The following is a 24,727-nucleotide window of genomic DNA, read 5'->3' as shown; positions in this document are numbered from 1 at the left end:
ACCTTGAGAAAAAAAAGACATTTTTTTCATGATAATTAAGCCCCCCCCCCCCCCCCCCCCCCAAATCTCATTTCTGTAACGCAAAAGAAAATAATGATATATTATTTGAAGTATATTTATACATCTGATTACTGTTGTACTATTTGTAAGTTTGTTGCTTTATCTAAAGTTTCTTAATGCAAATTAAAATTTTTAATTGAGATTTTGCAGAAAAACTTGACCTAGACGTGTTTTAATAAGTTTCATCCATCTATCCAAACTTTGTAATGGATGTACTATGAAGTATTACCTGAAGACACAACGTGATCAAAGACCAGGGGACCTTGTTTTTCCCCAACTCTGCGAACTTTGGTGCTATACATGCCACTTAAGCTGTTCACAGCCTGATCCACTGCTGCTTCCTGTCCCGCTGGAACAGCAAACTCGGACTCATAGTAAGCTATTACACTGCCCTCACTGCAGAGAGACAGAGACAGGCGACATTCAATCTAACAGTGTACATCAATAACTACGAGAAAGATGCATTTTCACATCGAGTGCAAATTTGCATTTTTAAGAAACCCTTTGAAATTCAAACACTGACTGAATACTTGATGCAAATTTGTTAGAACTTTAGCATCTTATTGTTCATTAAAGTAAATTTTCACGTGAATAATTTTAATTTTGCCTGTTGATGAAATGCAAATGAAACATTTCAATTTAGGCAAAACAAAATGGTATGTGCAGATCCAAAAGGAATAGTTCACCAAAAAATGAAAATCGCTGAAAATGTACTTACCTTCAAGCCATCTGAGATGTAGATGAGTGAGTCTGTTTCTTCATCAGAACAGATTTGGAGAAATTTAGCATTACATCACTTACCCAATACTGGATCCTCTGCAGTGAATGGGTGCCGTCAGAATGAGAGTCCAAACAGCTGATAAAAACAAGTAATCATGATTACAGTCCGTCAGTGGATTTTGATATGAGAGGAAAACAGGAGATGGACTTTTTCAGTGGAGTGTTATTATGGATTATGGACTTTTTTTGCCAGAAGTGATGGTTTAAAGTTTAAACACCTTGATGGATTTGCTTCTTACAAGCACAGAGCTTTTCACTTCACAAGATGTTAACTGATGGACTGAAGTCGTGTGGATTACTTGTGATGTTTTTATCAGCTGTTTGGACTCTCATTCTGACGGCACCCATTCACTGCAAAGAATCTACTGGTGAGCAAATGTCTCCAAATCTGTTTCGATGAAGAAATAGCTCATCTACATCTTGGATGACCGAAAGGGGATATTTTCAGCAAAGCAGGTGCATAACCAAAACAAAAAAAAAACATTCAAAAAGTGTTTTAAAAATGTGGGTATTCACATGTAGACATACCTGAAGGCTTGAACTTTGGAACCAACGTAATATTTTGACAGTTGTGGAGATTCTGAGTACATTGATTTTAGCTACATATGAATAAAAAATTTTTTAAAATCAAACACACTTTTCACAGTCATCACTATGCAAAAACAAATTAGTTTTAATTTGGTTCTTACCTGAGCCATGACTTGGTTTGCCAAGTCTTTAAACTCTGCACTGTCCGGGTTTTCATACGCATCCACAAAAGCTTGATTTGTTATCCTAAGCGAGCCGGTGTAAATCCTCTGTGACTTCAAATCCTTCCGGACTGCAGACACCAGGGAGACATGAACCAACAAACACGTGATCAGCACTATCATACCGGACACTGGTAACAGTGTTATGCTGTCTGTGGCTGCAGTACTGACTTACAGTGGAAATGCCAGACCAGAAGCCCTATGATCAAAGCCAAAATGGCTGCCAAGATCACCAGAGCAACAATGATCCCAACTTTTCCAGGGCCCCTCTTCTTCTCCAGCTTTTTATTATCCGATGCCGGCAAGAATGTGACAGCTTGTTCCCAGTCCTTATCCTAAAAGCAAAATAAATTTTTTGTAAATTTCAGTGCCTCTGAATTCAACCAGAAAAAAAGTCAGTTTGAAGAAATACATAAAAAATGAAAGCTGCAGCACATATCCTCAACAGAATTGGATTCTAATTGAGAACAGAAAATACACAGTAAATCGCAGAGCTTTTCTGACAGAATAAGTACAGATTCAGATGTATTATATAAGAGCAGAATCAAAACACTTCCCTAGGTGTTGTTTTCAGAGGAGAAGAAGGAGACGCTGTCTCAATTTTTATAAAGCAATCAAATTTTTTTTGAAGTAATAGACACCACCAAAGGGCTGGTTTTAAATTAATTGTGTTGGGAAAAGCATGTTTGGGTGGGCTAATTTGGACTGCTTTTACTTTCTTACTGTAGTTAGTTACTAAATATTATTATGTATTTTAAGCAATACAAAACAAAAAAGCATATGTGATGAAACTTTATTTTAATAAATATTATGTTAATATAAACCACGCTATAAATATTATAATATTGCTTGCTGGTTGAATAGTGCTTCAGATGCCTTTAACCCAGAAATGACATAAATATCACACTGAGCACAAAATATGTGAACATACACTAGCATTCATCAGTTTGGGGTCAGTAAGTTTTTTTCCCCCGCACTTTATTTTAAGGTCCAAATCTCAATATTAACAAGCCATTAACTATGACTTTTGCCTCAATAAACCCCTAATCTGCTGCTTATTAATAGTTAGTAAGGTATTTGTTAAGTTTAGGTATTGGGTAGGATTAGGGATGTAGAATATGGTCATGCAGAATAAATGCTTTATAAGTACTAATAAACAGCCAATATGTTAATAACAGGCATGCTAATAAGCAACTTGTTAATAGTGAGAATTGGTCCCTAAACTTTTTTTAATAATACTTTTATTCAGCAAGGATGCATTAAATTGAACAACACTGACAGTAGACATTTATAATGTTACAAAAGTTTTCCATTTCAATTAAAAGCTGTTTACTGAACTTTCTGTTCATCAAAGCATCCAGAAATGTATCATGGGTTCCACAAAATTAAGCAGCACAACTGTGTTCAACATTGATAATAATTAGAAATATTTCTCAAGCACCAAATCAGCATATTAGATTTCTGAAGGATCATGTGACACTGAAAACTGGAGTAATGATGCTGAAAATCTACTTTTGCATCACAGGAAACAGTATAAACAGTTTATTTCACAATATTACTGTTTTAATGCATTTCTGTTCAAATAAATGCAGTTTTGGTGAGCATAAGACAGTTTTCAATAATAAAAATAATCAACGACAATCCTTTGAAAGGTAGTGTATGTGAAAATGTACATTTCAACAGGTAAACTATCCATTATCCATGAGGATAAAAGGACTGAATCATGAGAAGTGGACTAGATTGGAACTTGTCCTAGAAGTGGGTTGAAGACAATAGTGGAGGACTATAGATGAACCGTACACAATAACACCAGGAGTGAGTATTAAGAATGTAAGCAGTGTTGAATTTAAACCGAGACACATCAAACTGGATACACAATCAAACTGATGACAGAAGTAGAAGGCATATAATAAGGACATGCTATTCTATGTGGTTAGAGCAATTATCAGGAAACAGATCAAACCTGTGGTGAAATATCAAAAGCTCACTTTATTTGCAGAACACAATAATTCTGTTTGTATTCAGTGAGCATTATTCTCCTTCAATAGGCTTTTTAGTATTGCATTTCAGTAAACATACTCAATTTATGTGTAAAAACAGTTGTTTAAAATAATTAAAAAGACTTTGGGACAAAAGAGCGCTTACACTTGATGTGAAGTACACCACATTTCAAAATTTTGGGGTCGGTAAGAGTTTTTAATGTTTCTGAAAGAAGTCTCTTATGCTCACCAAGGCTGCATTTATTTGATCAAAAATACAGTAAAAACAGTAATATTGTGAAATATTATTACAATTTAAAATAAGTTTTCGGTTTTAAAATGTAAAATATTCCTGTGATGGCAAAGCAGAATTTTCAGGATCATTACTCCAGTCTTTAGTGTCACATGATCCTTCAGAAATCATTCTGTGCTCATAATGAGCTGATTTGTTGCTCAATAAACATTTATCAATGATAAAAACAGTTGTGCTGCTTAATATTTTGTGGAAACTGTGATACATTTATTTCCACAATTCTTTGATGAATAGTTCAAAGAATAGTATTTATTTAAAATATATTTCTTTAAACAATATAAAAATATATGCTGTCAATTTAATGCATCCTTACTGAATAAAAGTATTAAATTTAAAAAAAAATCTTACTGACCCCAAACATGTACTTTGCTCACTATGGAACACTGACTTACAATTGTGTCTTTTACAACCGCTGGTTGTCTCAGTTATCTCAGACTGCCGTCACATGTAGGCCTGTCACGATAACAACTTTTTGTTGTGCGATATATTGCCCCAGAAATAACTGCGATAAGCGATATTATTGTCATTTTAAAGACCATTTTATGCCACTGAATATATAATCATAATGTAACGGTATAATAATGCAAGAAGGCCTACACACTTACAAATGACAAAACAAATTTAATTTTTAAAGGGGTCATATGATGCGATTTCAAGTTTTCCTTTCTCTTTGGAGTGTTACAAGCTGATTGTGTATAGATAAGATCCCTGAAGTTGCAAAGACTAAAGTCTCAAAACCAAAGAGATATTCTTTATCAAAGTTAAGACTCTGCCACGCCCCCTAAAACGGCTCGTTCTAACACGCCCCCACATATCTACCTCACTATGTGGAAATATTTGCATAATGTGCCCAAATGTTCACGCAAAGAAAGAAGGCGTGGTTTCAGTAACTGCAGTTAGTGTTGAAGCAGCCATGTCAGGGAGACGCTGTGTGTTTCTAGGCGAAAGCAAAAGCACTTTATTTGGCCTTCCGAAAGTAGATGCATTTAGTAATCTTTAAGATCATTTACAACAGAACAGCTTACAACAGAACATTTTATGGACGCAAAGACACAGGCACAAATGGAATGTACAAAACATAGTGACATTAATTTTTAAGTAAATATAATGGGCGATACATTGCGTCACCAAAAATGATTGAGCTCATGTACATATATTGCGCGATAAGTCGATATATTGATTATTGCGACAGGCCTACTCACATGACACTGTTCATGACCTATATTCTATTTAATTTGTATCAAAAAATTTACCTAGACAAAAAGTCCCACCAGAGTTGGAAATTCAAGGAATACATGGAAACTTTTATGAAACAGACACTTTGGATTTTGCTATTACCATCCAAAATTTTTTTTAAATAAAATCAAGCCAAATATAAACTGCCAGTCCCCAAAGAGATTTTCAAGGACATCTAAATGGTTCTATTGTCTGTGTAGTTTTTCTCTTTGCTACTGCATATTTGAGACCACAGGTTTAATAACAATGGTCAGGATGTTCTAATTTCAATTAAACTTAAATGAATTTCATTACATCAACAAACTGTCACACATTAATAGTGCCAAGTAATGAGAGACTAGAATAATTAAGCAGTTGACATTCTATGACGACATTCATGATGCATGAAAACCAGCTGATCACTGCTGAATAAGTGAGATATCCCTGAGTCATTTTCAGGTTTCATTTGTGGGGGTGTGGTCTCATAGCAAACGTTGTAACAGATCTGTGGAATGCATGCAGGCGTACACACAGATATCATACAAATACACAATAACATGATGTGGTGCAGATCATTCAACTCAATACTGATTCATGAAAGCAACGAAACGACAGTTCTTCATATGTGCACCAAAACACTTAATCTGATCTGCATTTAACTAGCAGTGTTTCGTTAAAACAGCTACAAGTTAGCATAGCCATAACGTAATGTTGTTAATCTACACCAAAATCTACATTGAATCTATCTTTTAACTCCATCTTTTTATGTTTATATAGATCTGTTATGATGCTACTCTGTGCAGTCGACATCAGTCTATTAAAACGCACAACATATTAAAGCGTCTTTGGTGTTTCCATGTTTTCTACAAAACAAAACCGGAAATCGAGGGGTTATGACGTCATCGGCAGGCGACACAATGACACTATAGACACGGTCCGTGTCACTAGTTAAATTCTCTGGATTTAAACATTCTTCGAAACATTTGGGATAATGTAAGTACACAAGTCAGCAAAATATATAACATTGTTCTAGTGGGTTTTGGATATTTTAATAAAAAAAATCTTACATATTGTGCCTTTAAGAGTATTAATTACAGATAAGTATTATATCTATTATACAGATATTATACAGATTATTCTATTATACAGAATAAATATAATCTATTATACAGATTTATAAAATTCATTTATATAAACCGTTTGAATGGACCAACTTTTTCCCAACACTACATATGACAGAAAGAGAGATGGCATTTGATTATTTTGAAAACATCTGAGCGACTGTCAAACTGCTGAGTAATGCAGTTAAGTTGCGTCACTACTTTTACTTCCCAGCAACTAGTGACAAACCGATATTTGAGAAACAGCCCTGTCAAACGGTGAACATTTTGTTTTCACTTAGTGTATGTCTCATTTCTTATCTTTAAATAGTACAATGCACTTATTGGTATTATATTGGTAAACAGTCACCTAGTACACTGAAAGAAATGGGTGTAGTATTTACTTGTAGGAAATAATTTTCACTCAGAAATGCCAAATAACACATTGAATTAAACTTAAAATGTTTCGACAAAGACTGAAATAGCATTTTCTGGTAAAACGTACTTCAATAATCATTATTTACAACTTTGAAAAAGTCTTTTTTTTTTTTTTACAGTGTGCCCTAGATGCTGGCATCCACATTGGCTGCTGAGAAACACATATCGGTCACCACAACATGTAACCAAACAATTCACTAGCAGTGAGTTTTTAATCTATCCCTTAAGATGAGCGCTATCCATAATCACCAGATACTTAAAGTGCAGTTGTAGGCTGGAAGCACTTCATTTAAGGTCTTGTGAATGTCTATTGACACCCTATCCTCAGAGACGACAATGAAGCACAGCTAATCCAGTCAGCAGAACGACTTAAACACACACGTCTATTGATGATCAATAGAAATTAAATCCCCTACACATGCAAACCGACTGAGATGAAAAGAAAACGAATGAATGTCAGCTGACCACCTGGGCTTGTTCTTACAGAGTAACTGCAGACAGGAAATTATGTCTGCCACATTTTCAACAAATACATGGAGTGAAACCTCTTGAGGTGACAGTGGTGGCACACTTTTAAGTTTGTTAACAGTACAAGCTCAGTATAGAGGTTAACAATCAAATGCCAGGTTGTGTCATTACATCTTATAGTCAATCTACAAGGCCTTTCAGGTCCAAATAAAAAAATATTATATTATCAATATTAGCTTTTATCTTGATTTTTAAAGCCACAAGTCGTAAAGAAGGCTCTACTAAAAAAAAAATACTGTGTGTTAGAGGAGCTTAACATAACATAATACTAACTTTCGAACACATTTTGAGGCCTGGAAACCAAAATTTTATTTTTTCCTGATTTTTACAGGTTTTCCATGAGTGTGGGAACCTTGATAGTAAAAGACATAGATGGAAGCAATGTCACTACCACCATAACCATGCTCTTATTTATAGTTTAAGCTTCCAGCCCTTGCAGATCTTCATAGGATCCCTTCTACGAAACAGGTCGACACAACAGGAAATAAATTCATGTGATGAAAAAAATGACCACAGCACAGCTTTTAGGACAGATATGTGAGATATCAGGCATTACATGTTTAAGGTTGAAAACTATTAAGTTGTTAATATGGTAAAGGCCGGATGAATCTTACCGAAGTACCGGGAGTGTAACGCATTCCTCGATCCATAGAATCCATTTCTGAGAGACCACCAGGAGAATAAATATCTACAAACGTTTCTTCTCACACTTCCACCTCTGCTGACAAAATAAGACGAGGAATTGTGTATTGTAAGAAAAAAAACACAGGCTTGCTATTCTAAGAATAACAAACAAGAAATTACACAAGTGTGGAAACCAACAACACGCCCATAACAAGTGCACGAGGAACAAAATATAAATTCCAGCGTCCTAATAAAAACTTCCCAAATGAACTGTCGAACAAACCAAGACGTGTATGTCTCAGAAACGAAATTACAGGATTACAATGAGGTACTTTTTGTCTTCCGGAGAGAGTGAAGATGGTTTCGGCTACCTGAGAGACGAGAGAGATATTTCCGGAGACTCGCGGTACAATGGGAGTGACTAACTCAAGCGATACCAGCTCTACAGGTGAGCACTTCCCACAAATAACACTTTAAAACCCAATCTCCAAACTACACAATAGCCCTAAATACATCGAAGTACAGTGACTACATGCCTAAACATTTTAAAGCAACTGTAAGGTATATTTTAAGTATAGATATGACTGTAGAAATTCAGTATCGATGTGTAGCCTATTTCTGCTACGGACTGACTCACCTTCCGCGGGCGTCGGCTATGTCTCGGAATCTAGTGTGCTGCCTACTTAGACCGCATGGTTAGCCATCATACCTAGACTGATTCGGAATGCGCCTATGGGACCGAAAAGACTGTCTAGGTAGGACGCGTAGTAGATTTTGAGACAAAGCCTTAAATGATACAAACTTGACATGCAGGTTTCTGTTGCATAAACATGGCGTTTCCACGAAATAGAGCTCACTAGAAAAACCGATGAGTAAGGCTAAAGATATAAAGATAAAGAAACGAGAAAATATAGACCAATACAATATATATATACCAATACAAATCAAATATCTGTATAATAATAATAATAATAATAATAATAATAATACAATATAATACGCCAGTAATAATAAAGTTTATTGATATCAGATAATATTAATATATCATAATAAGGTGAAGTTTGTTGACCAAATATATTGTATAAACAACTAAATTATAGTCAAAAGGCAATCTCAGAGTGAAGATAACAAAAGATTTGATAAGTTGTACAAATATTCACCAGGAATGGATATGGGTTAGTCTCTCAAAATGGCAAGCTTTAAGATATAAAGTGTTCTGTCCATGTTAAAGGACATCTGTCAGAGAACAAATAGCAGTCACTTGTACAATGGGTCAGTAAATGCAAATAAAATCAATTGTTGTAAATACTGTATGTTATGTAATCTGTCACAGCTTCTGCAAACAGTGCAAATGAAATGCTGTTTTCAACATTGACAATTCCACTGCCACAAAACATTGTGTGTGCCATTATTTTGAATTATGTTTATGACAAAAATGATTTTATATAGATACACAGATAAATGTTTAGATGAATGTCCTTATTGACCCTTGAAAGCATAGCATCAGCAACTGCACAATCTATAGCACACAGTATCTAGCAAAAACTCTAAAATATAATATGTAAGATACTATAGGCTGTACAGTACACAGTGCGTCAGAATGTGGGAAAACATGAATAAGTTGCACAGATGGCAGATGACATGAAAAGCTTCTCTGTCAGATTTATTGACTATTGGATTGTGTAAATGTGGTGTGATGGGAGAAGCAGACAGTCTATTGTGTAATAGCAGCAGGCAGAAAAACACCATGTTGACTTTTCTGCCCGCTTATACTGATTTCACATGGACCCCCTGTACATCCGTGTCTGTGCTCACAAGTTGACATGGATGTAAATCAGTGTCCTGCTGTCCTGCTGTGTGACATTACTTCATCTAAAACAATTTTGGATAAAAAAATGTTTTACTTTTTAGGTAGTTTTTTTTACCCCATGACCCCCAGCAACTCATTTTTACATAGTGCTAATCTGCATCAGTATTAAGGGATTGAGGCTTTTGTGAATGAATTTATGAATGTTGACAAATGGCACGTTTGTGACGGTGACAGAGACGTGGTGTTTTACTCTGTGTGTCTTCCACTGTGTTCTACGGTTTATTTTTCAATAGGATCAAAGAAAAGAAGATTGAAATGACCTGAATATTGAGTCCGACTCCCTCTGTTAGTTACTAGGCCCGCTCACTTTTGCCCAGGCCCGCCAAAAATACAATTCTGCCTACGCCACTGGTGTTAAAGAGGAAATTGTGAGATAATTTTCTGAGATACCAAATGTGTGGTTTGGTCATGTCAACTTCCCCTCGCTGATTGTAAAACTGCTGACACCGCAATACAAAATTGGAAAGAAAAGCAGTAGGTATATTATTTTGTAATTAGCATTTATGTTTGATTTATTTTCACTTTGTCTCTTGTGAATAAACACCTCTCTCTCATTAAAAAAAAAAAAATTAACTTCTTACAAGAAAGACATTTATAAATGGTTTTATATGTAATCTGCCAGGACCACTAGGACTTTCTACATACGTTTTCAATGGTTGGGAAGGACATATAAGAAAAATGGTTCTAGACAAGTGTTCTTCGGCTTCTAACAATAGAGGAACCTTTTTTGGTACTAAATAGAACCCTTTTTATAAGGTTCCATAAAGAACCATGCTTTAAAAGCGCTATATAAGACCTCAGTGGTGTTGTAAAGAACCTTTTTAATAATAATAATAATTCGTTTTTTATTTTGTTTATTAATTTTGTATTTTTTCTACCCCTCTATCTGTCTGGTCTTATACTATCTTGTAGTCTCTATTAGGGTTTTACATCAAAACCACAACAGCATGTTGTGTGAATTAGGTACTTTTTTGACATATGAAATTGTAGCATATGACAGCGCTCTAACAACAGTTATTAGCTGAATACATTAATAAATGATAATTGACACTGAATATGAATAAATACAGAAGTAAAACTCAAAGTAGAAACAGAAAATAGATGTAATGAAGACCAAGTTCCAGTGAAATATCTTGACAATCCTCTATAATGCCTTTACGTCCATCATTTTAGTGTAACTGAGTGGCAGTTTCTCTCTGCAAATGATAAGGTTGTGACAGGTGGCAGCACCTGTCTGGTAGAAACACAACTGGGTTTAGAGTTACAGTGTGTTTCTTCCATTTGCTTCAAGGGATAGTTCACACAAAAATCTCACCCTATTCCCCAACCCCCCCCTTACTATAGAAGTCAGTGGCTACCGTCTATCGAATGTGGTTACCCACATTCTTCAAAATACCTTCTTTTGTGTTTAGCAGAATTAAGAAACTCATTCAGGTTTGAAACAAGTGGGATTGAGTAAATGATGGCAGAATTTGAATTTTTGGGTGAACTGTCCTTTTAAGTAAAAACAGTTATGTTTAGGCAGGCTAGAAGTAGCCATTGTGAAACTCTAACAATAGCATATGTATTGTTAGTGAGGAAGAAGAGAGACGTATCCTCAACTGAACAGACACACACACACACACACACACACACACACACACACACACACACACACACTCACAGATTAATATGTTTAGTTTCCATTAGAATTCTATGCTACAGTGTGGAAAAAGCACTCATTTTGATCGACAGTGGTGTGGGTATAAAAAATACACTATTTTATGATAGCAGTTCTACAGAGAAGTCAAAAATAAAAATGCCATGTTTCATACATTTTACCCTAAATAAAAAAAAAGTTAATACCCATATTTATTGTCTATCCATTTCATAATAGACCTAACAGGAGGTGCACACACCTAGTTTGTATTTTTTTATTTTTTTTATTGCAAACAATTCAGAGATGACATTAATGAAATACAACTTTGCATACATTACACATAATGTATCAACAATACATCCAATGTCATCTGAACATATGGAAGAGAAGAGAAGAAAAAAAAAAGTTGACAATGACTGTTAACGGAGAAAGATGCATTTAAATAGCTTTTTTTTTATGAACATAAAGAAAGGCAGGAACAGAACAAATAAAGAAAAGAGGATTTAAAAAAACAAAAACAAAAATACCAAAACAAGTATTAATCACGGTACATGAAAGATCTCATCATATCTCTTCAAAAAAGAAATACATTTTTTGTTATTAATTACTCTTAGTGATTTAATTAAATGTTCTACTTCACATAAGAAATCTATAAAAGTAGGTATTTTCTTAAGAAACCTTTGTTTGTTAAAATAGAATTTTGCCACAAGGATAAGAAAGTTAACAGCAGATTCTAAAGATTGGTTTTGGTTTTCAAAAAAGCAAACAATATCCTTAATGTGTAAATTACAGTTCACATTCACTTTAGAAAAACAATAGGAACTCAAATCTTTCCAGAAAAGTGATGAAACATTACAAGAGAAAAATAAGTGACAAATATCTTCACTTTCTTTTTTTTTACAGAAGGTGCATATATCAGCTACATCACAAAATTTCAACACAAAAGCATTACAAGGGTATATATTATGCAAAATTTTAAAATGCACTTCTTTCACTTTATTGGGTATACAGTATTTATGTGGTAATAACCATGTTTTCCTCTACTGAATGTTTCACACCTAGTTTGTATCCTTCAGTAGATGACAGCATGATGACCTCATTTCCGGTAGGTCCCTTCATCAGACGGCCGGTGGCGTGCTTGGTCGTGTTTTTAGAGCTCGCGCTACATTCCACACGCGCTGAGAGCGGGATCAACGCACAGTGGGAAAAACACAGGAGAGAGACACACACACAACAACCGCCCGAGGACCGTTTACCGAGCTGTTTTCTGTTTTATAGTCTCTTGTAAGAATCCACAGCGGGATAATTTCAGCACAAATCCCAGCAGAGAGTAACCGTGGAAGATGGGTTCAGTCCCGGCCGTGTCTGTGCTCATGTTGGCCATCGCTGTTCCGAGTCTAGCCGGATACATTGAGGTACGTGCGCACTAATATGTCACCCTTGTTTTCGTAATTGTCTTACATTCGTTTGCATTAATATTTATGTAGTGAAGCGTCTTTTTATTGTGGTATTAATATTTCTGGATAAGTAGTAGTTTACGAATAATGTTCAGCCTATAAAATCATCAGACTTATAAGAGACACGAATTCCAATTCTATATGAAATAATGTTCAATAAGTGTAATTTTTAAAATGTCCCTGGACGGAGTAAACCAAATAAAGTATTTCTTAAGACAAGCTGTAGAGGTTAAATGCCATTATTGTTTAATTTGAGTATTTTTCTCTGTTAAAAACTGAACCCCAGACAGCATGTTTTTTTTTAATCATAGTGCCAGTGCAAGTCCTCAGTAGCTAATATCTGAATGTACACGTATGTTAAATGTCTTTTTAAAACCTCTGTATACCTTCAAATCTCATTTTAACCAATAATGTTAGTTGCTTTTTAAATGTTTGTGTTATTTTATAAACGTATGAATGATAACTGATCTTGCTTTGGAGAATATCCACACTTTTATTTGATGACTCTACCAGAAGAGAGCTTTTAAAGGTTTGTATCAAACAAAAAAAAACACCAAAACAAGTATTAATCACGGTACATGAAAGATCTCATCATATCTCTTCAAAAAAGAAATACATTTTTTGTTATTAATTACTCTTAGTGATTTAATTAAATGTTCTACTTCACATAAGAAATCTATAAAAGTAGGTATTTTCTTAAGAAACCTTTGTTTGTTAAAATAGAATTTTGCCACAAGGATAAGAAAGTTAACAGCAGATTCTAAAGATTGGTTTTGGTTTTCAAAAAAGCAAACAATATCCTTAATGTGTAAATTACAGTTCACATTCACTTTAGAAAAACAATAGGAACTCAAATCTTTCCAGAAAAGTGATGAAACATTACAAGAGAAAAATAAGTGACAAATATCTTCACTTTCTTTTTTTTTACAGAAGGTGCATATATCAGCTACATCACAAAATTTAGACACAAAAGCATTACAAGGGTATATATTATGCAAAATTTTAAAATGCACTTCTTTCACTTTATTGGGTATACAGTATTTATGTGGTAATAACCATGTTTTCCTCTACTGAATGTTTCACACCTAGTTTGTATCCTTCAGTAGATGACAGCATGATGACCTCATTTCCGGTAGGTCCCTTCATCAGACGGCCGGTGGCGTGCTTGGTCGTGTTTTTAGAGCTCGCGCTACATTCCACACGCGCTGAGAGCGGGATCAACGCACAGTGGGAAAAACACAGGAGAGAGACACACACACAACAACCGCCCGAGGACCGTTTACCGAGCTGTTTTCTGTTTTATAGCCTCTTGTAAGAATCCACAGCGGGATAATTTCAGCACAAATCCCAGCAGAGAGTAACCGTGGAAGATGGGTTCAGTCCCGGCCGTGTCTGTGCTCATGTTGGCCATCGCTGTTCCGAGTCTAGCCGGATACATTGAGGTACGTGCGCACTAATATGTCACCCTTGTTTTCGTAATTGTCTTACATTCGTTTGCATTAATATTTATGTAGTGAAGCGTCTTTTTATTGTGGTATTAATATTTCTGGATAAGTAGTAGTTTACGAATAATGTTCAGCCTATAAAATCATCAGACTTATAAGAGACACGAATTCCAATTCTATATGAAATAATGTTCAATAAGTGTAATTTTTAAAATGTCCCTGGACGGAGTAAACCAAATAAAGTATTTCTTAAGACAAGCTGTAGAGGTTAAATGCCATTATTGTTTAATTTGAGTATTTTTCTCTGTTAAAAACTGAACCCCAGACAGCATGTTTTTTTTTAATCATAGTGCCAGTGCAAGTCCTCAGTAGCTAATATCTGAATGTACACGTATGTTAAATGTCTTTTTAAAACCTCTGTATACCTTCAAATCTCATTTTAACCAATAATGTTAGTTGCTTTTTAAATGTTTGTGTTATTTTATAAACGTATGAATGATAACTGATCTTGCTTTGGAGAATATCCACACTTTTATTTGATGACTCTACCAGAAGAGAGCTTTTAAAGGTTTGTATCTACTCTGAGGTTTGGCTTGATGTAAAATGACAGAAACCATTAAAAAAATCAAAATCAAAGAATCCAACTGGACAAGCAGCTTCAAAATATTTGATCTGATTATATAGCTCAGTGTTTCCCAACCTTTTTTTAGTCGCGGCACCCTTTGGAAATTTTAACAAACTTGTGGCACCCTACAAAATTAATTTTGTCACAATATTTGAATTTCTAACTTCGATATGATAATTTGAAAAGTATAGATATTCGGTACAACAGGGAGGTTAGCAGATCAATGAATGAGAGGGCAGCGTTACCAGAGTTGCCCATATACCACACCATGTTACAACACAGTAGGGCTATTGCAGACAGAAACAATACTGTACTACATCGATGTTTCCTGTCGGCTCAATTTTTGAGTGGACTTTGCTGTTCCGATTCATATGAATGGTATACGAGTGGAGTGACTGAGTGGAGCGCACACGCATAGAGCGGATAATACGCAGAGCGTCACACCACGTGAAAGTGAAACCTGAGCAGTGGACTAATTTTCGGCAGCTGAAATTATTGGCGACATCAGAAATGGATATTATATAATAGATGCTTTTTTGAACATTTTAGCAATTTAAAAATATTAAAAAAGGATTTTTTTACACGGCACCCCTGCTCTCGACAGACGGCACCCCGCTTGGGAAACACTGATATAGCTAACTGAAATGATTCAGATCATTACATATTCATCAGAAATACCTTTCAAGTGGTTGGTCTGATCGGTGTGACAAGCTTCAGGCGATAAATCACTCCCCATGTTAAAGGGCAAGTTTGTATTTGTCTGAAAACACTAGGTCGGGCTTGTGAAACATGTCAGTTGCTTTCACAGTAGGCAAATTATGCAAATGAATTTGTGTGGCATATTAAAGGAAGCCAAGTCAAGTCTCCTGGATGATCCCTGTCTGGTTGCTTTAAACCTTACCTAATCACACCTGCCCTTGTCCTAGAGGAGTTTCTGCGTTTACATGTGTACCAATAGTCATTTCCGATGGCATGCTCTTCCAATAAGAGCTCAGCCTGCAGGCATGATATAACAAATTATGAAACGATTCTTTTCAGTGCCAGAAATAATGGCAGCAAAGCACTGAAATAAATAATGAAATCTTTGTTGCTAATTGATGCATTTAGAGAGAAAGGAGCCGCCTGTGGTTCACCATCGTGATGAGGTGCAGTGATGTTGATGGATAGATCAGCATGACTGTAGAATATCAAAGAGTCATTTACCTTAAGATCATTATTATGACCCTATTGTATTTCTGTTATCACTGCTTTTGTCTTTGTTATACATTTTACTCCTTGTATCCTTGATTGTTTTGATCTCGACCTCAAGCATACGATTGCCATGGTAAAACGTTATTTTGAGAGAGGTGTGCGTTTCCAGAGTGTGTGCAGCATTGTGTTTCTGGTCAGCAGGAGTTTGATGCTGAGCTAGTGAGTCTCGTTGACCTTAGACCTGATTTATAACCTGGCCGGGAAAGTTCTTTAGAGGTTCTGCACAGCTCTGAGCTCTCGCTAACTGAACTGCAGGAGAGCGGCATCCATTGAAACCTTCAGTTTCTCCTTCCCAGTTCTAGGAATGGGAATTATGCCTTCGCTTCTTCTGTCAGGTGTCATTGTATTTTGTAGGAGACAAAGGGAATGTGTTAAAATCACACTGGGCTGTCTGTTTGATTGCTGATGCTTTGCTGTTAACTCTCTGAAGCTGGTGCAAGCTTGGATTTGGCTTTTTTTGTTTTGTTTCCTCAGCTGTGGATATGTCCCTTTTTTGTTACAGCCATATGTTATATAACCATGAGACATCCAGGCTCAACAATAAGGATTTTTCCGGTTCAGATTTTTGCTTACCTTGACAACAGTGAAACATTTAGCTTTGTTTTGCCTGCTTATTTTTAAATGAAGTCACAGAATATACTTATTAACATATTAAAATGTATTTACCAGACGAATTTACAACATTTTTAAACTGTACCATTCAAAAGATTGGGGGGCGCTAATATTTTTTGAAAAGTCTTTAATTCTTGCCAAGACTGCATTTATTTGGTCAAAAATAAATGCAGTGAAAACGGTAATATTGTGAAATATTATTACAATTTAAAATAAGTGCTCTCTATTTTAATATGATAAAATGTAATTTATTCCTATGATGGGAAAGCTGAATTTTCAGTTGTATGTAACTTTTAGGGTTTATAATTTTCATTAATTTAATAGCTGTAAACTTAACAAATATAATGTGGCTTTATACAGTGAACTTGATTGTCAAATGAGGCCAGTGTTTTCATGTTAAAGTCATAGAGTCATTGATTTTGTAACTGAAGCTGTAGCCTTAAAGGGTTAGTTCACCCAAAAATGAAAATTAGCCCAATATCCATATTCAAAACGTAATAATCATTTTAATGTAGCTTGCGCTCACTGTTGTACACTGGAAGCAGTTCCGGGCGGATGACGTATGGAGGTGGGCTTTGCGCATGCACTGCTCAGAAGTGACGCAGGGGAGAGATCAAAACAAAACAACGATCACTAATTAGAAGTACAAAACGAGGATTTGTAAAGAAGAATGTTAGAGGATTTCGATATAAGCCAAGAGGAGACTGGTTTTCCTTTGCTAAAGTAAGGAAACTTTGCTTCCTTTGCTCCTGTAAACAAACGTTGGTTTTCACGAGACTCACCGGCGCATGCGCAGCACTGATCTCAGATGTCATCTGCCCGGAACTGCTTCCAGTGTACAACAGTGAGCGCAAGCTACATTAAAGTGATTATTACATTTTGAATATGTATATTTTTCTTACAAAAACGCATCGATTCACTACAGAAGGCCTTTGTTCACCCCCAGGAGCCGTGTGAGACACTTTTTAATTTTTTTTATTTTTTATGGATGGGCACTTTTTATTTAACTTGTTTTTGAATGATGCATGTAACACCTGCTGAGTGCCATGAAACAGCTTGAAAGATCAAAGACAATTTTTAATATAACTCCGACTGGATTCGTCTGAAAGAAGAAAGCCATATACACCTAGGATGACTTGAGGGTGAGTAATTTGTGGGCTAATTTTCATTTTTGGGTGAACTAACCCTTTAATGCATTTACACAGGAATAACAGTCATAGGACAGGCTATATTACAATATTTATTTTTTTATTTTTTTGGGGGGAAAAATGCAATGAGATAACAATATGCATACAAACAATGTGTTTCTCCAGTCCTATTTAAATTTTTGGCTGTTTCATCACATCTCCCTGTTTTTCACAGACGTGCGCCACGAGTATTGTTTTTTTTTTTTTGCATGTAAAGTGATAGGTAAACCCCTTTTGAGAACCCTGTGTCAATTTGGTTGCATTCTGTCTCAATTTTCTGACTGCAAAAATGATCCCTTACTCAACCTGTCAAGTGCATATTCTTTTGAGTTAGGGGTCATTGGTGCAACCTGAATTGATGGCATAAATGCAGCACTAGGCTGAAGCTTTGGCCTTGAGCCATCCTTATTGTTAAGCCCTGAATGTTTATCTGTGTTTTCCAATAGTGTATATGATCAAATCCTGTTTTGTTAGCTTTCATGGTCATTGTCTTGCTCATTGTGTCAGTTTTTGCTTGTACAGCTTTCATAATGACTGGCACTACTGCTTGGTTTTTTTTCCTTGAGTTGTTTTTGTTGTCAGAGATGTGTAATTAAAAGAACAAATTGAGGGGAAACATTTTGTTTATTTGAAATGAGTTAATTTCTTCAACCATTAATTTAGAAATTAGTTCCTCTGCAAATTCAAATGAATAAACTGCCCAACCCAAAGCCCAATCTTGCTGATATAACATGTTGCCAATTAACGCAACAGAGGCGTGCTGGAATTTGACTGGCGCTGAATCATATTTGTGCTGTGTGCAAAGCTTTTCTGTGTGCTTTTTCACATTTTATTGTTTTCACTGATGCACTGAATGCAAGCTTTGGCACATACTAACATGAATGAATTGTTTATTTTGAATACTTAAAGCAATGTCCTGTGTGCTCCAGTCACCTGCTGCTGGCACAGACATGACAGATTCCGATAATAGTGAGAGTGATCATCAAGCACATTAAAACATACTTGAGTTACGCAACCCAGCTACACTGTAAAAAAAAATACAATTGCACAGTATTGGAGTCTCCAATACTAAAAAATGCTGTTTTCTTGAAACTACATAAAAACCCTTGTCAGACCAACAGAATTACCCCAAATGTTGCCCCCAACTAGTCAAACACAGTTGACTGAACAAAGAATTTCATATTGTTGAAAGGTTAAGTTTCTTGAAACTACATAAAAACCCTTGTCAGACCAACAGAATTACCCCAAATGTTGCCCCCAACTAGTCAAACACAGTTGACTGAACAAAGAATTTAATATTGTTGAAAGGTTAAGGCTTTGTGAGTTCCCAGCATGCATTGCAGCATGAATAAATTGTGCAGTTACTGATATAAGATTGTTTTGCTGTTTGCGGACTTCATTTAAAAAATTTTGTTGTTTTATCATTATTGTTAGTTATTTGCTGTACTGTGATGTAAAGAGCTCATCTTTTTAAAGGGGTCATATGATGCGATTTCAAGTTTTCCTTTCTCTTTGGAGTGTTACAAGCTGTTCGTATGTCAACATATTCTGTTACACCAAATACACAAAATAATGATCTTTAAAAAAGCATAATATGACCCCTTTAATATTTGTTGGTTGTCACCATTCTCGAGGTTAGTGTGTCTAGTTTTGAGGCCTAGAGTATGTTCAAACACTCATGTCCATTTCCTGGGTATCTTAGTCTTGTAAGTTGTTTTACTAGCAAAGACAATGTTGTCTACTTATTAGACGAAGTTGCCCATTAACATTTGTCATTCGTAAGCAAACATAAACTCGATAATGTGATGACTTTTTACACATTTTTTTTTTCATCCAGGCAACAGAAAAAAATGTATTACCCCAATGACAGTAATTGTTTTTTCAGTTGCTGTGACAAGAATTTTTCTATTAGCAAAATAAGACCATCAACATTGCTTGAACAAACAAATTTACATTGACTAAACAAAGTATCTTTACTGAGCAGAACTAAAAAACTATTGTTGAGAGAACTCAAAAGTCTTACTGCATCAAGTTGCCTTATTATTTTAAGTTTTCTCAACTATTAATTTTTTTACACTGTGTAGGTTTAAGAGAAATCTAAAACGGAGCTTGTAAAATTTTCTCAGTGGTTGAGTGGGAGTCTCTGCGCTCTTTTCCAAGTCTCTGAGATGGTAAACAAAAAGTGTTGTCTCTTCTGCAGCTTGCTCGAGGGCCCACCTTGCTCTCGTTACGCAGTCGTGCAGCATTGCCTCCAATGATGGGACTCTAGGCTCTTGTAATGATGTAGTGCAAGGAGTAGTTGAACAAAAGGCTTAAAGTCAACATGAAATTTAATTGGACCACATTCCTGGTCTCATTTTGCATAATTCATCAGTGCATATTAAAAAAGTTTTTTTTTGTAATACAGAAAAATAATAATAAAAAAAACTGTTTGGCTGACATCCAATCCATCTTGGTATGGACTTTTCACAATCAGTCTCCTGCCTTATATTTCTTCCCATTGAATATCTTGTTTCCCTCACATTATAGATTGAGAGGTTGTGAGTATAGGCATGGGCCAGTATTAGATTTTGACGGTATGATAATCTTAAGCAAAAATATCACGGTTTCACAGTGTCATGGTATTGTCGTTACAGCTCTAAAATGTGTTATTTTTAAATGACTGGGTAAAAAAAAAAAAGTTTTCCGCTGAACACAATGTGTTTTGTTTTTGAGCAACACATATTAGGAACAGTAGAATTTGTTTACTTTTTCTTTGATTTGTTTCCTAAAAAGAAGACAAATAAAGACTGACATCTTTATTTAACCTAAATCTGTAATTAAAGTTATTTAATTTTAGTTATATAATACATATAATTTATATCATTTCATATCATTTAGTTATATAATTTCATATACATAATTTGATTTAATAATAACCCAATTTGAAGCAAAAACAGAATGTTCTGACTAGCTTTGTGAAATTATACTACATGCCTGAACGAAACAAACAGCAGAAGCTCCGAATGAAACGCAGATTCACTCTCTGACAGCAGGAGGCGCTTCTGGAACTCCAGATACTGCGGTTCCTTAGTTACCGCTGTACACAAAGCAGCGCTGCGCTGAAACACTGCTTTAATATGAACTATACAGAGACGAGATAAAGAAAATACCACGTAAACTTTTCTGAAGATAGTCAGCTCCCCTCAGAAACTCATTCATATAAAAACCCTCAAATCAATATTGAGAATTTTCTTCCAATAGTTCGTACATCATGAACAGTGAGTGATATGCCTGCTACAGTATTTTTCTCTTTGCGTCCATCTTCAGCGTCTCTGGCCTGTGTTAACGGGGGTTTACAGACTTCATATTTTCACATAAATGACATTTTGGAAAATGATTGCATTGCAACGCAGTTTCTGCAAGTCCAGAACAGACGAGCTGCAATAAAACAAAAAACGTCCGGTTGCCAATCGCGTAAGTTCCAGGGGAAGCTCCTTTGGCCGTCATACACAAACGTGACTGACTGCTCGTACCAACAGGAGGAGGAGGGTTACTCTCTACACTGCACTCAACCTGAGAGATTCCTACACTTTCAGTCTTTGAGGAGACATTCTAGTGGTTGAAATCACTGACAGCACGTGCTATTTGTTTAGACACGTGATACTGCACGCTGAACAGAGTGGGAAACTTCAGACACTGATTTAAATGCAGTCGACAGAAAATCCTGCTGCGCCACAGAGCGCCATTCACATAGTTTTCCTTTAAATTACATTATATTGGTCCCGAATCGTTGTTAATGTACATAATGATTTGTGTATTGTGCATTTTCAGCAAAACGTTTGTCTTTCTGTGGCTCTAATAAAGTCTGTGTGCTTCATTTATAGAGCTATAATATAGGTCGCGCTTTCTCTTTCCGTTTGCTCCGTTTTTTAAACACTGAACTTCAAACTCATCCATGCCACATTGTTAATTCTTGAAGTAAACTTGTGTCCGTTTGGTGATTAAATAAACTGTTTTAGACCGCTGCTCGAGTTGAACGCGACGCGTCCGGAGTGTGTGTGATACCGTTGAGTTCTCCTAGACTCAGTGCTGCGCTTTTATTTTGATTAGATAATCATCAAGTGTTCAAGAATAGAAGCAGTTAAAGTGTGAGAGTATACATACAATATCCATATGTATGTAATTTTAATGCTATAGCCTTTGTGTATATATTTAAAGATGTGCATCTTTAAGCATGACAGTTGAAATGAAATGGTAACACTTTAAAATGAGTCCATTTGTAGCATTAAGATTAATGAAAGCTGTGTAAGTATTGTTCCTTGTTAGAGTGTGTTAATTTCAACATTTACTATTACTGTTATTATTATTATTATTATTATTATACTACTACTACTATGGTTCAGTACTGTTTTTGTTAATGAAGCACTATTTTAGTTTTTGTTCAGTATCCATTTGAAAAACTATCGGTTAATTAATCAGTATCGGCCAGTGTGGTCCAACCTAGCTATCGGTATCGGCAAAATCCACTATCGGTTCCATCCTACACACACGTGACTGACCGCTCGCTCGCACCAACACGAGGAGGAGGGTCGTGTTACTTTCTACACTGCACTCAACCTGAGGGATTCCTCCTACACGTTCAGTCTTTGAGGAGACATGAAAAACGGCGCATACCACAGGAACGGTATAACGGAAAATATTAGTGGTTTTGAAACCGTGACATTTTCACATCGCGGTATACCTTGAAACAAGTAATCGGCCCATGCCTAGTTGTGAGTGTCTTTGCATGTTGACTTTTTTTTCTTATTCTGGTTGGTTCTGATCAAATCTTCCACTTGGTTAGTTCCAACATTGCGTACAGTCAAGGCACTGACTCTAAAGGAGCATTTCTTTGGTTTTCACACCTGTGTTTGGTTAACCACATGCAGTGGTTTTGTGTGTATATGCGTGAATGTTTGCGGGGGTGATTCTGTCTGCAGCCTTTGATGGCACACAATCCATTTGTATGCAGACTTCATTGTGTGGATGTGTTAGCAGGGCTTTTAATAGCATGGATTGCTCACCCCAGGAGTGATGAATGGATGTCGACGAGGGGCTATTGTGAGCTCTGAATGGGTGCAAGCATCCTGACCAGCACAAGGACCCGATTGGGACATAACCACATGCCACATGTTTATCAGATGTGACGACCGCCAGACTGGAGATCAGATGCTAATTGCCACATTGTGCACTTCTCTTGATGTGATGCTCCGTGAAAGCATACAAAGTAACTGGCATTTGTTTCTCTGTGCCATTTATTTACCCTGAGACATTCATATTTGTCTAACAGGCTCACTTTATAGTAAGTGTTAGGACTCCTTTGTTCTCACATCCAGTAACGTGGTATGTTGGTTTTATTTATTTAAATGATCCATCTGTCCATCCGTCCATCCGGTGTACAGTCGGGTGATAGATTTGTACTCAATGTTCACAATTTTCACAACCTAGATATTAGATTAAATTGGCATCAACATAAATATGGCATCTGCACTTACTAATGCTCATGACGGGCGAATTAAGAAAATTTGCTGGCTAACAACATTACTGGCTATCTATATTTCATATTTATGTCTGTATGACTACAATTCATTATTTTTATTATTTTTTTCCCTCTTGCATATTTATGACAAACAGGACAGGTTATTATGGGAGTAGAAGGTGAAGACTCATTATTATTTTAGTCTTTTCTTTTTTCATTTTGATAATGTGAGGAATATTCCATGCGTGTCTCCACATGGAGTTCTGGTGGGAAAAGAAACAAAACTTTTGGCATCCTAGATAAAATTCGGATGATTTTCCTCAAAAATCAAAACAGCCATCAAGACACCCGGGTTTTAATGGATGTTTTCTTTTTAGTAGACAGCTTTTCACGCATCACTCACCCCGCTAAGTGATGGCATCACAAAACATTTTGGATGTGAATTTATATGCATGTCAGGTGTGGCAGAGCTCTATTGTTGGATTGCATGCATTGATAATGGTCTTGTCAGCCATTTCCTGTTTCGCAAAGCCTGAGCTGTGTTAGCGCCACCCTGATGCTCATCCTCTGAGCTGAGAGCTTAGCGCTTAGAGAGACCCTTTCAATTATTTTACCAGCCGCTCTCAGTCTCACCACAAATCCTTAAGCTTTAAGACACGCTGAGTGCTCGACAGGAGAGAAGAGAACATGCTACAGCTGCGGATGCTCTGCCCATCCATTACTGATATGATATGATACATACATACGCAAACACACTTTGATAGCCGCATCCTTGAGTGAGCTCAGACTGTGAGTCTGCACCTTAGTCACTGACATACTTTTTGAGACTGCACCATTTATTCATAATCCTGCCCTCAGTCTCTGATAGTCAGCAGGATCGTTTGCGTGGTCGACTAATAGGCTAAGATTTTAGGTTAGGCTTTTGAAGCCATTTTTGAGTTCAGCGGTCCTGTGGCATGACAAATGGGTTTTTATAAAGAATAAATATTGCATGTGGCGTCTCAATTAATATGAGATCCTGAAAATTGCAAGCGCTATAATTGTACTTCAATTAAAGTCGTTTAAAATGGAGTTTCAAACAAAAAGCTATTAAGCTATGTTGATTGTTGGTTCCAACAGCTAGACCATATGCCAGCATCTGAACAAATTATGTAAATTAAATTTGTTTGGTTGTTAATGTTAAAAATAATGTAATTATTAGTAGGAGGTAAAACTGTCCGCTTGCATTATTTGCTACCTGTTGGGTTACTGATTAGTTATGTTTACACAGATCCCCATTTCTGTTTTTTTTTAATCTAGATATAATATATATAATATTTTTGTAGAAACCATGATACATTTTCCCCATGAATTCT

General features: G+C 36.0%; 2 protein-coding genes across 11 annotated transcripts in view; one reads left to right on the top strand and one right to left on the bottom strand.

Annotated features, from left to right (window-relative positions):
• Positions 1 to 8,388, bottom strand: part of LOC107670627 (suppressor of tumorigenicity 14 protein homolog) — a 19,044-nt gene extending 10,656 nt beyond the window's left edge. The window contains exons 1-6 of one of the 5 annotated variants that reach the window (XM_016463286.1): positions 8,119 to 8,388; positions 7,777 to 7,880; positions 1,765 to 1,924; positions 1,530 to 1,660; positions 1,369 to 1,439; positions 290 to 456 (exon numbers count right to left, since the gene is read on the bottom strand). In XM_016463286.1, coding sequence (XP_016318772.1) covers positions 290 to 456; positions 1,369 to 1,439; positions 1,530 to 1,660; positions 1,765 to 1,924; positions 7,777 to 7,821 — 574 coding nt within the window. In that variant the 5' untranslated portion in view covers positions 7,822 to 7,880; positions 8,119 to 8,388. Of the gene's footprint in view, positions 1 to 289; positions 457 to 1,368; positions 1,440 to 1,529; positions 1,661 to 1,764; positions 1,925 to 7,776; positions 8,049 to 8,118 lie in introns of those variants that run through there. The other 4 variants (XM_016463289.1, XM_016463287.1, XM_016463288.1 and 1 more) reach the window with 4 other exon arrangements.
• Positions 8,389 to 13,884: 5,496 nt separating this feature from the next.
• aplp2 (amyloid beta (A4) precursor-like protein 2) overlaps positions 13,885 to 24,727 on the top strand; it is a 92,610-nt gene continuing 81,767 nt past the window's right edge. For all 6 annotated transcript variants that reach the window (XM_016463275.1, XM_016463272.1, XM_016463274.1 and 3 more), the window contains exon 1: positions 13,885 to 14,194. In XM_016463275.1, coding sequence (XP_016318761.1) covers positions 14,123 to 14,194 — 72 coding nt within the window. In that variant the 5' untranslated portion in view covers positions 13,885 to 14,122. The remainder of the gene's footprint in view (positions 14,195 to 24,727) is intronic.

Source organism: Sinocyclocheilus anshuiensis, unplaced genomic scaffold (genome assembly GCF_001515605.1).
Source record: "Sinocyclocheilus anshuiensis isolate Anshui unplaced genomic scaffold, SAMN03320099.WGS_v1.1 scaffold140, whole genome shotgun sequence".
Lineage (NCBI taxonomy): Eukaryota > Metazoa > Chordata > Actinopteri > Cypriniformes > Cyprinidae > Sinocyclocheilus > Sinocyclocheilus anshuiensis.
This window is presented reverse-complemented; position numbering and strand designations above follow the sequence as displayed.